The following is a 12844-nucleotide window of genomic DNA, read 5'->3' on the forward strand; positions in this document are numbered from 1 at the left end:
GTTGATGCTGGCTCGAAAGGAGGCAGTGCGAGTTTTTCCAAAACATAACTGAGGTCCCAGGCTGGAATTGGTGGACTCCTTGGAGGCCTAATGTTTTTGGCCCCTCTGAGGTACTGCCTTATTAAAAGATGAGAAAAGATAGGTGGTTCCGTATTGTAATGTGCTGAAATGGCGGAGGCATGAATCTTAATTGATGAGAAAGAAAGGCCTTTGTTCAGCATCTCAGTTAGGTATTGTAAAATCTGAGGAATATCTGGTACAGATGTGTCAATGCCTTTTTCCTGGTTCCAAGCACAGAATCTCTTCAATTTTTCTGCATAAGATTTTCTGGTACTGGGCTTCCTGGCCTCCAAGATAACGTCCACAACAGCTTTTGAAAGAAGAGTGTTCTGAATGGCTACATTATCCGCCATGCTGCCAGATTTAAGGTCCTGAGTTGGCTGTGCAAGATCGGATTGTTTTGTTGGGTCAGCAAGTGAGAAGTTTGAGACAATATCCATGCTGGACCTTGAGACAAGCTCTTCAAGATTGGGTACCAGTGCTCGCGTGGCCAGTCTGGTGCAATCAGAATCATTTTTGGCTTCTCTTGTCTGACCTTTAGGAGTACTCTGGGAAGGAGAGGCAGCGGGGGAAAGGCATATACTGCTAGATTTTTCCATGCTTGCTTGTGATAAATCCTTGTGCAAAATCTCTGCAATTGACAGTTGTGAGGGGAGGCAAATAGATCTATGTCTGGGCAGCCCCATTTCCTTATTATCATGCTGAAGACTTGTGGATCCAGTTTCTATTCGTAGGGATCCATGAGGTTTCTGCTTAGTTGGTCTGCCAAAATATTTGTTTTTCCTGGCAAGAATTGTGCTCGCAGGTGAACTTGAAAAGCCAATGCTGTGTCCCATAAGGTCATTGTTTGTCTGCAGAGGGGGTAGGAATGTGTACCTCCCTGCTTGTTTATGTACCACATGACTGTAGTGTTGTCTATCTTTATCAGTAACGGTCCTGGATGAAGCAGGTCCTTGAAAGCTGTCAGGGCATTTTGAACAGCTAGCATCTCTTTTTGATTGATGTGAAGATGCATCTGGTTTGCAGGCCATGTGCCTTGAATACATTTTCCTGCCATATGGGCCCCCCAGGCATAATCTGATGCATCCATTATCCGTGTCTGTCCGGCTGTGGGTAAACTGAATGGCAGACCCTTGTTGTGGTGACAAGCTTCTGCCCACCATCGAAACTCCTATTGTAGGCAGGGAATGAGTGCAATTACTGTCTCCAGACTGTGGCAATGCTGAGTCCAAACACTTTTCAGATACCATTGTAGTTTCCTCATATGCAGTCTGGTATATGGAATTAGTAGAATGCAAGATGCCATGAAACCAAAGGCCTGCAGGATTTTCCTTGCAGATAAGTGGGTTTTTGTTGCCAATTTCTTGAAGTAAGTAGTCAGTTGTTTTTGCTTGTCTGGCGTGAGATAAGCCATCTGGGTAGTTGTATTTAAGCTTGCACCCAGGAATATTATCTCTTGAAAGGGCACTAGTTTTGATTTCTTTTCGTTTACTGTGTACCCTAGGCCAATTAGTAATCTTTTTACAAACGCCAAATGCTTTAGAAGAGTGTCTTTGTTCTCTGCTTGAATTAGGCAGTCGTCCAAACAGGGATAAATTTGAATTTTTTGTCTGCAAAATGCAATTACTGGTGCCAGGCATTTTGTGAAGACCCTGGGCGCAGTAGACAAGCCAAAGGGCAGTGCAGAGAATTGGTAATGCATTGAGCCAGCTATGAATCTGAGGTATCTTCTGCAAGATTGCCTGATTGGGACATGCAGGTATGCCTCTTTTAGGTCCAAAGTTACGAGCCAAGCCCTCTTGCCCAGCATGGGCAGTAGCTGCTGTAGAGTCAACATCTTGAATTTTGGAACTTCCAGAAATGTATTTAGTATAGACAGGTCCAGAATTGGTCTCCAGGTTTTGTCCTTCCTGGGTACTAGGAAAAGTCTGGAGTAAAATCCTTGCCCCTGCTCTTGTTGTGGTACTTGCTGAATGGCCCTCATGTCCATGAGGGCTGTAATTTGTTTTTGTGCCTCTGCCCATTGATTGTGTGGCAGGTCTGGCATGCCCTTTGACCTTGGTAGAGTGTGAAAATGAAACCTGTAGCCTTGGGACACTATGTTCAGGACCCATTTGTCTTGGGTAACCATTTGCCAATCTGATGAAAAAAGTGCTAGTTTTCCCCCTAAGGGGGCTGTCAAAAGAAAACTGCTTGGAACTGGTAGAGGAAAGTCCTGTAAGGTTGTGATTTGTCTTCTCCGCTTTTGGAGGAAGGAGCACCCCATTGTTTATGCCTGTATGAGCCTTGGGGCTGAGATCTGCCTCTTTGTGGTCTGTCTGAGTCTGGAAAGGAACAATTTTTAGAAGGCCAGTTCCTGCTAAACCTGGGTGGCTGTACCTGTAAGAAATCCTTGACTGTGCATAGTTTTTGCTTTATCCTCCATTTTTTTCAACACCTCTTCTGCTTTAGTACCAAACAAAGTATCATGCTGTAATGGTGCATCTAATAATTTTGCTTTAACATGATCAGGCAGATTCTGTTCCTTTAACCAAGCATGCCTTCTAATAACAGAACCTGAAACAGCGGCCCTGCAAGAGGCCTCCAGTGAATCATAACCACATTGCAAAGTATGCTTTCCCACTTGTTCAGTTGCATGCAATAAATCCTGCAATTCCTTGTTCTCTGAACATTCAGTATTTGTCAACATTTTCTGTTTAAGCAGTGACATTAAATATTGCTGATATTTAAGCATATGAAATTGACAATTTAAAGCCCTTACAGCCAGGGTGGCAGAAGTGTAAACTTTTTTCCCCCCATCTGTCTAGAGCCCTAGAATCCCTATCAGAGGGGACAGGGTTTTTTGCAGTGGAAGCTTTAACCCCCCTTGGGACCCTGAGATATAGTTTCTGGGTCAGCAGCAGAGTTTTTATATAGGAATTTATGAGAATCCGGGACCCTGTAGTATCTGTCTGGCTTAGCAGGTGCAGGGGGTAAAGAGTCAGGGGACAGACCGGACTCTGAAAATACATCTACAATGTCTAGAACAGGTGGAATAGCAAGGGGTCTGTGCTGAGGAAGAAGCAGAAAGTCTCTGAGCCTTTTCTTAGATTCAGAATAATCTTGGCCCTCCCAGTGGAAATGCTCCCTCATAGTATGCAGTGTTTCCCCAAAAGAATAGTCCTCTGGAGGAGAGGCTGAAGGAATGGATTCTTCAGCATCAGAATCCTCATAGGGAAGCATAGAGTAATCCTGTTCATAACAGGAATCAGAGGAAATAGATACTTGATCAGAAGAATCCTACTCTGTCTCTTGCCTAGGCCTCTTATCAGGAAGGGGATGGGAGCCCCTGATCAAAGTAATTAGGTCTTCGGCCATTCTGAGCATCTGTTTTTTAGGCATGGAAGTCTGAGTAGGAGAATGCTGTACTTGTTTCTTTGTCTTTAGAGCTGCTTTAGTCTTTGTCTTTGAAGCTGAAGATGGCTTAATATATAGTTGTGATGGTCTGAAGACACCCTCAGAAGCCGATGCCTGCTCAGTGGCTCCAGACCCATCTGAGGGAGTGATTTCAGAGTGTCCAATACCTTGAGTTTCCAGAGGCCCAGTTGGCTCCAAGTGGGAGTCGGCAGCGGCCTGTGGCTCTGAGGTAGCGGGTGCCACGGGCTGCGAAAGTGCCTCACTGAGAACCGGCGACTGGCCTAGAAGAGGCTTCGTCGGTTTTGGACCTCGGATGCCTATCCTTGTCCTTGCGCTTTTTGTAAACTCCGGTTGTCGGCTGTTCCGACGGCATTATATAATTAAATCTTCAGCCAAAGTAATGAAATGCAAAATCGAACCAACGCTTGATAGTGCATTGGTTAAATCTAGCACAAAACCGACAGCTAGCAACGTTGTGATCAGGGCCTAGGCAAGGAATACAGTAAGAGTGCAAATCCTTATGAGGTATTTGCTTCCCACAAGAAATACAATTGTTAATTTTTTCTGACATCAGTCTGGAGCAAGAAAAAAGTTTCCCCAATGGGGTACTTAGCTTTAATGAAGACTTCAGTTCTGAAATTCGGATTTGAAAATCTCAGAAGTCGGCCGACTGGCACTTGCGAACTGTTTTTGCTTTGGGCACCGCGCGGCGAGAAAGACTTAAGAAAATGGTGTCGGCTGCATCTTTTATACCCCTGGCACACTGACGTCAGGGAAGAGGTGACCGCAACAGACGCCGGACCTAGACTTTGGAATTCTGGCCGACTGAGGGTAGCCTGCCAGCAGGATAACCCAACAGTAATGACTGCAACAGTGAAACACGATGAACATCATAAGAAATGGACTCTTCTGAGAATGAGAAGGAAGAATAATGTTCTTCTTCTCTGACTTGAGGGGTTGTGGATGGAGGGAAGAAGCAGAGGCAGGCCTAGGGCTCAGAAGAGCCAGGGTGGAGGTGGCTTAAGCTGAAGGCCATAAAGTCCTGCATGAGAGAAGAGTTGAAGGCCTGCCAATCCAGTGCAACTTCTGAAGAGGTGGAGGCATGTTTAGTTTTTTGCTTCTTTTTGGCTGGGGAGGAAGTAGAGAGGCCTGGTATCTGGTTTGGATAGTAACATCCGAAGTCTGGATCCCTGCCGGAGGTACCACCGAAACTGGTTCCCCCTTGATATCAACGACCAATGTCTGGATAAGCTCCGCAGACATGCTGGACTTCGGCTGCGAAACGGCTTCCTCGAGGGACATCGCTGCAGGATGCATCATCCGAGCGAGCCTCAACCCCTAGAATGGCAGTTAACGGTACGTTGGGAAGCAGAGTGGTAGGCAAAGGCGGCCTAGGAACCTTGACCTCCTTGCGCGAGGGTTCAGGTGCGGCCTCCGATGTAGGATCCATCCCAAGGGCTAACCACTTAAGGCGATGGTTCTTCAGGTAGAGGTTTAACTCTGCTAGACAGCTGTGCAAGGTCTTGGGCGCAAACAATTGACAAATACCGTTGGAGGAGGGATTGTGTTCCGGGCCTAGGCAAAAAAACACAACTGTGGGATATCTGGTGCCCACATTGGCACTTTCCCTTTTTCCCTGACATCAGCTAAAGGCTACAACAACCAAGCATTGGCAAGAACAATCGTCAAAATAAGAAAATTAGAAACCCAGTGGGTTACTTATCTTATGATGTGACGTCTGTGGAGAAGCGATCGTACGATGCGAATGTCAGCTGCGGCTGAAAAGTTCTGAGGATTGTGCATGCAGACATCACATTTAAGGCCCCTGGTTTATGTCCCTACGTGTGACGTCCCACGCACATTGCAACAGCCAAGCTGAAGCTTTTGTATAGGAACCGACATAAGAGTCGCCTGGGGGCATGAAATCCCACACCTACAATACTGCAATATAGGAATAGGAGCACATCACCCGATATCTTTAAAGGGTAATTTGCATATATCCCATGTTGCCTCTGATACAAGAGGTTTAAAGGTATCATACAGTGGAAAGTCTAGTTTTGCTCGATTTTTCTTTTCTTTTTTTTTTTTTTACCAGATGGTTGTATCCACCTTTCCAAATGTACTACCAGAGAAGATACGCTAACAGTCCACAGAAAACTGGCAAGTGCTTTCCCCCTTTTTTTCTTACATGATGTTACCTCATATGTACTCTAAAGACAAGGCAGAATTGAAGACGGAGCCCCAACATTGGGGGATGAAGGAGACAAATCCCCTGTAAAATACATACATGTGTAGAACCATATGTTTACATATCTCAACGCTGAATAATAAATAGCACAAGTTGGGATACTGGATGCAAGCACAGTCCATAATGTTCTGCTACTGCAGCAGTGACCAAGACAAACTTTCATATTTTAAAATACCACACAAAATTAATGATGTGAAAATGGCAGTACTACAATTGACAATGCACTATAACAAGAAATCTGTCAAAGCATATGGAATATGTATGTTCTTCCAATTCACAAGATCACAGTAAGGAAAGCTAAATAATGTTATAATATTAAATCTTGCATTGATGGAAATGAAGCCTACGAAGTAATAAAGACTCAAGCATCAAAGTATCACAATGTTTATTGATAGGATACAGGTATATAAAATCAGGGCATTGACATGACTTGATAAATTAAGTAGGCTTAATTTTAATACTACTACAGTGGGACCAAATCCATTTATCACACTAATGAAAGGTTTCCATACACCTACAAAAAGTACTCTGCAAAGGCATATTTACCCTCTTATGAACTGATCCATATTGTGCAAGTAATCCATTAAATCTTTTTAAAGACTTGTGCACTTTCCAAGGCTTGAGAATATTAAATTCTAGCACATAAAGCCCATTACTAGAGGTAGAAATACAGGCAACTATTACGGCAGCAAACCATTGATTAAAGATTTCCTGTAACAAACACCAAATGGATAATCGAAATATTGCAACGACTCAAGTATTACACTGAGCAAAGTGCATTTCTACAGTGTTCGGTGTTGCTTTTCAGTTTTTAACTCTACATCCAATGTAAATGGCAGTGAACAAAGTTCCTGCAAACCTAATGTCACTATCAAGAACATAAGCAGTAATTTCATGCTGCTATGACACTGTCATCTAAACGTTCATCAAAATGTTAGATGGTGGACTACAGCTTAAGACATAATACTAAAACAAAAATTTGCAGAAGAAATCCCAATTTGACACACTTCTGCTTTAAATATTGCAAAAACACTACAGCGGAATGAATTCTCGCAGTGGTTAGGTCAAATGCCGTTATGTTACTATCAACAGTATGTCTGCACACTTAAGGCTTTGGCTGTTTCTTTAATCAGCATCATCTTCAGATTCTTCTTCTTCTGCAGTTTCCAGCCAGGTCAGCCACTGATTCACCTATTAAAAGAAAAAAATTAAAAGCCATGCTGAAAAAAAAAAATTGCAAAAGGCATCTTATGAGCTCCTATTGCCATGTGCTCAGTGACATTTTATTACCAGCAGCAACACGGTACAGCAAAACCACTTAAAACTAGTTTTGTGAAACCTGGATGTCAAACATGGATAATGTACAAGAAAGAAAAGTTGTGCAATGTATTACCATAACCATAGAGATCATTCTCTTCCATGCTGCAGTATTCTGCATATGGGTTTATCCCTTCAGTCTCGCGTACATACTGCCAGTATTCAAAAGCTTTCAGTCCCCTCTGTGGTGTGTCAGATGTCATTCAAGGCAGAGGATATGTGGGCCATAAAAGTGATGTCGGCATGCACCAGCCCTCAGAAGAGTAGCCCCATTCAGAACCAGTCCTGTAAGGGCAATGCTACATAGCACTGCCATACAGAAAGGGAAGAAAAGTAACAGATGAGAGGGGAAGGAATACTGCAACATGGAAGAGGACATCTATGGTTATGGTAAGACTTTATACAACTTTTCTATGTCCTTCTACTCCCATGTTGCAGTATTCTGCATATGGATGAGTGCCAAAGCTCACTGAGGTTGCGGTGGTGGTCTAGATGCAGATTCCAGGAATCCATACAGGATGGCCCTGGCAAAATCTCCTCTGGACCTGGAGATGAGGTCAAGCTTGTAGTATATGGTAAAGATGTGGACTGATGACTAAGTAGCTTCCAGAATTGAAGGGGTAATCCAAACCCTTGAAGGCGGCTTCTGAAGATGCCACTGCTTTAGTGAAATGAGCACTGACTGACCCTTGCAGGGTCTTGTCATGAACTGGTAGCAAAAAGTTATGGCTTTTGATATCCAAGCAGAAATAGTCTGCTTGGTAACAGCCTTACCCAGGGCTCTGGGGTGAAAAGATACAAATAGCTGGACTGTCTGATAGACTTGGTGTTGTGCAAATAGAATCTGATCAGTCTATGAATGTCCAAGGAATGCAACACTCTCTCAAGGTCTCCCTGTGAGTTAGGGAAGAAAACAGGTAGTTGGATGGCCTGATTTAGGGACCTGTCACTGACTACTTTGGGCATGAAGGACGTATTTGCCCTAAGGGTAACCCTGTCTTTGTGGAAAACTAGAAAGGGTGGTTCAGCCATAAGAGCTTGGAGTTTGGATACTCTCCTGGCTGAGGTTAGAGCCATCAGCAGGATGGCTTTCCAGGTGCAGTGCTTTAAGGAGGCCTTATTAGCTGGCTCAAAAGGAGGCAGCGGAAGCTTCTCTAACACACAGTTGAGGTCTCGTGGAGGGGGAATGCGTCTCCGGGCCAAAGGTGCAGAACTCCTTTGAGGAAAAGTTTGCAAGGTAGTCGTGAAGCAAAAGGGGGTGCCAGAGGTAAGCAGGCAGAAATAGCAGACAGATGGGCTTTAATGGATGAGCAAGTCAGTCCTGACTGCAGTAGCTCAAACAAATAGGACAGCACTAGAGGATGTTTGCTGAGAAGTGGATCTAGTGTTTTTTTGAGACACCAAATAGCAAATCGTTTCCACTTTGAGATACACGATTTTCTGGTATTAGGTTTCCTGGCCTCCTGCAGGACATCGAGCACGTCCTCATTGTAAAGGTGTCTAAATGGAATCAGAATCCTATCAGCCACAGAGTTTGGTGTAGCATCTGCCACTGTGGCTGGATTAGTGATCCCTTGTTTTGTGTGAGGAGGTCCACTTTGGGGGTAACGTGGTGATTGCCCCCTGGACAGATGAAGTAAGGGGAACCAGTGCTGTCTGGGCCAGTAGTGAGTCACCAACAACATTTTTGGATTGTCCTCCTGCATTTTCGGCAGGGTTCTCTGGATGAGAGGGAAGGGGGGAATGCATATAGATATTTTCCCTTCCATGAGATTGAGAAGGCGTCTATTGCTAGTTCCTGTGGCTCTGGTGTCCTGGTGCAAAAGCCAGGAAGTTGCCTGTTAAGGGAGAATGCGAAGAGGTCTATTTGACGTAAACCCCACTTGTGGATCAGATCCAAGAATATCTCTCTGTTCAGCATCCATTGTGGCTGTTTGTGCTGGTTCTGCTCAACAAATCCATTTGTTGTGGAGGGAGAGGATGTAGGTCGCCCGCAGGGAGATTCCTTGAGAGGTAGCCAACTCCCAAATGAAGACAGCTAAGCCTGCAAAGCAGGTAGGACTTGGCCCCCCTTGCTTGTTGATATACCACAGTATGGTTGTGTTGCCTGTGTATATCAGAAGAGTTTCCTGTAGAAGAAAAGGTTGAAATGCCTGTAGGGTTAAGCAGGATTGCCCTCATTTTCTCTGGCATTGATTGGTTCCGATTTTAGGTGAACCGGCAACAAGCCCTGCATCTGTGTCTTTTTCCCAGAGTAGGTCCCCAGACCAGGTCCGAGGCATCTGTGTGCATGACTTGGGTGGGTTGTGGTGGTTGTAGTGAGAGTCCTGGGTTGCTTTGTACCTGGTCCCACCACCAAGGTATCTCCTTTTTTAAGCAGGGTAGAAGTGGTACAATGTGCTCCAAAAGCTGTTTGTGTTGCTTCCAGACTGACTGAAGGTACCACTGCAGCTTCCTCATGTGGAACCTTGCTAAAGGTAGCATGGGTATTGTGGCTGCCATGTAACCCAATAGTTTTAGGTACTGCCTTGCAGTCAACTGGGTCGATTGGAACACCTGGAGGAGGTAATATGACAGGGAGCTCACCTTTGGGGGTGGCAGGTAAGCCTCCATGAGGTCTGTTCTTATTCTGCACCCCAGGAAGACCATGTCCTGAGTTGCCTGAAGGTGGGATCTTGGCAGATTTATCTGGAATCCCAAGGACTGCAATAACGAGATCACCAGGTGGAAGTGATCTTGCAGTATTTGTTGGCTGGGGACCTGGATGAGCATATCATCCATGTAGGGGAAACTCTGTATCCCCTTTGTCCTGACGTAGGCCACCACAGGAGCCAAACATTTGGTTAAGACTCTGGGAGCAGTGGAAAGACCAAAAGACAAGGCAGAAAACTGCCAATGAGAGGAGCCCACCATAAATCTTACATATTTCCTGCAGGGAGGGTTTGATAGGGATGTGCAGGGTAAGCATCTTTTATGTCTAGAGTAGCCATGAATCCCTGTGGAGTAATTAGGGGAAAAAGGGAAGGTAGGGTGAGCATTTTGAAGGTGGGTACCTTTAGGAAGAGATTGAGGTAGGAAAGATCCAGGATGGGTTTCCATGGTCCGTCTTTTTTGGGAACCAGGAAGAGCCTGGAATAAAAACCTTTTCCCTTTGCAGAGGAGGGAACTGACAGTACAGTGCCCTGGTCTAGCAATGTCTGCAGTACTGGTTGTAAGAGGGGCAGCTGCTGTTAAGGGGGGACAAGGAATGCCCTAATAAGGGAGGAGAGAGCCAAGTCATGTAGTAGCCATCTTTGAGGACAGACAGGACCCATTTGTCTTTGGTGATCCGGGTCCACAGAGGGAGACAAAGAGAGGCGGGAAGACAGGGGCATGGTAGAGGAAGGAGGCTGAGGCAAAGGTGGCAGGTAGTTAGACGCTACCTGCCCTGTCCTGAAAGGAAGACCTCTGGCTAGATGCAGAAGGTGCTCTACACATAGGAGGTTGTTTCCTGGTGAGTTTTTGAGGTCTGGCACTAGGGGTAGGCCGGGATTGCTTCCTAATAAACTGTTTTGGAAGGGTAGCTCCGGTGGAACTTGAGGATTGGCGAGACCAGGAGATGTTCGAGGTCCTGCATCTCTTTGCCCTTTTGTTGCAGTGATTTAAAGAGATCTGCGACTTTAGATCCAAAAAGTGCAGCATTATCAAGGGGTGTATCCATGAGCTTGGCCCTAAAATCATCTAGCAGGGGTTGTAGGCAAAGCCAGGAATATCTGTGTAGGGCGGACGCTGATGCTGCTGACTTAAGCAGGGGATTCAGCAGCATCACAGCTGCACCTAATGGAGTGTCTGGTGACTTGCTAAGAGCCAGGAGGGAAGACAAGGCTGTTTTAGCAGGGGAGTCTGGAATATCTGGCAAATGTTTGGAAGCAGATTATAGAAGAGATAGGTTATACGTAGCCATGTGGGTCTGGTAGTTAGTGGTTCTAAAGGCCAATGTAGCAAAGGTATAAATCTTTTTCCCTAATCTCTCCATGGTATTCTTGTCCTTGTCAGCAGGGAGAATAGCAGTAATGGGTAATAATTTGGTGGCTTTGTCAGTAGCCACAGAGATAGTGGCTGGGTCAGCTGGAGGGCACTTTTATCAGGTGCTTAGCAGTGTCAGGTATCTTCTACAGTCTATCTGGTCTGCATGGAGCAGGAGGCTGAGAGTCAGGATTAGTAGATGCCGAAGAAAAGGCATCTAGGAAGACTGGGAGAATAGGAGGAACAGCAGATGGGCTAGGTGTTTCCATTTGAATGAGGTCATAATACCGCTTCTACACCTCAGACATTTCTGAGGAATCTCATTTGAAATGTTCCTTCATCCTGCTAATGGTCTCACTGAAGGTTAAATCTTCCACTGGGGAATAAGGGTCCAGAGACTCTTTCTCAGGGGATCCGTATTCCCAAAGGATGAAAGTTGAGAACTGTAGGACAGAGATTCTTCAGAGGAGTCTGAATGGAACTCCTCATCCCCAGGAGGTTGGTCTGTATGCACAGCCCTAGGGCTTAGGAGAGGAGGAGGGGTGGAAGTCGAAGGAGGAGTAGGACTCAATGCTATAAAGGCGCTGAAGAGGCTCTGACTGAAGGCCTACCAGTCAGGCGTGCTTTCAGAAGAGGGAGGAAAAAGAAGTCATGTCTTACCATAACGTTCCATCTGTATTGTTCAGTCATTTCCTGTGGGTACCGGTTCAGACCTCGGAACAGAGCCGGCCATCTTCCAAGCTCGCGTCAGCTACAAACTCGCGAGCTAAAACTCTTACCCAGAATTCCCCTCTTCCTGTTACCTCAGATTGAGTTTGCAAGTCAAAAGAAGGTAGAGGCTACCTCTGGTCAAATGACCTAATAGAACCGGATGGTGAGATCCACTAGAAGCCACAGGAGGGGGAAGGAGGGAGGGTTGTAATGACTGAATGAGGATCAACAATACAGATGGAATGTTATGGTAAGCAAAACTTCTTTATCTGATATTGTTAATCCTCGTTCATTCCTTACGTGTGGGACAGAGTCCCCAGCTACCTTTATTCCTGGAAGGACATTCCTGAGCATCATAGAACCAAAAGATGCTCTTCCCCTGGAGGCCAAATCCAATTTGTAATGATTGATGAAGGTATGAGGAGTAGCCCAAGTTGCAGCTGCACAAATGCCATATAAACGGGCTCTGGCATGGAAGGCAGCAGAAGTTGCCACCGACCTTGTAGAATGAGCCTTTATGGTAGTAGGTAATGGAATATTACGTTGTCTATAAATGAAGGTCACAGTCTTTCAACCATTTAGCCAAAGTGACCTTAGCAACAGCACATCCTAATCTAGGTCCAGAATAGGCCAAAAATAACTGGTCTGATTTACGAGAGGCCTTAATCCTGTTCAAGAAGAAGTGAATTTGCCTGTGAATATCTAGGGTATGTAAGCAATTCTCTCCTTTGTTTGAATGATTGGGGAAGAAAACTGGCAATTCAATGGTTTGATTACTGGACATTTCAGAGATCACCTTTGGCAGACAGGAAAGATTAGTTCTCAATTACACTATATCTATGAAAAATCAAATATGGACTCTTGATGCATAAGGCTTGAAGCTCAGAGATACGTCTGGCAGAAGTAATGGCGACCAAAAACAATGTTTTCCATGACAAATATTTGAGGTCGCAAGAAGAAGCTGGTTCGAAAGGTGGCATTCTCAAAGCCTGTAGGAATAATGACAGATCCCATGGTTGAGTAGGTTCGCTAAAAGGGGGTTTTAGATGATTAATGCCTTTTATGAAAGTCTTGCATAATTTGTGTGACATAAGAGGAGTCATGGAC

At 45.1% G+C, this 12844-nt stretch overlaps 1 protein-coding gene across 1 annotated transcript in view; it reads right to left on the reverse strand.

Annotated features, from left to right (window-relative positions):
- Nucleotides 1-6072: 6072 nt before the first annotated feature.
- The window catches only part of EIF4G2 (eukaryotic translation initiation factor 4 gamma 2), a 1765983-nt gene continuing 1759211 nt past the window's right edge, over nucleotides 6073-12844 (reverse strand). Inside the window, exon 21 of the mRNA XM_044059276.1 lies at nucleotides 6073-6895. Within this exon, the coding sequence (XP_043915211.1) occupies nucleotides 6830-6895 (66 nt within the window). The 3' untranslated portion in view covers nucleotides 6073-6829. The remainder of the gene's footprint in view (nucleotides 6896-12844) is intronic.

Source organism: Protopterus annectens, chromosome 17.part0 (genome assembly GCF_019279795.1).
Source record: "Protopterus annectens isolate FY-2018-M chromosome 17.part0, PAN1.0, whole genome shotgun sequence".
NCBI lineage: Eukaryota > Metazoa > Chordata > Ceratodontiformes > Protopteridae > Protopterus > Protopterus annectens.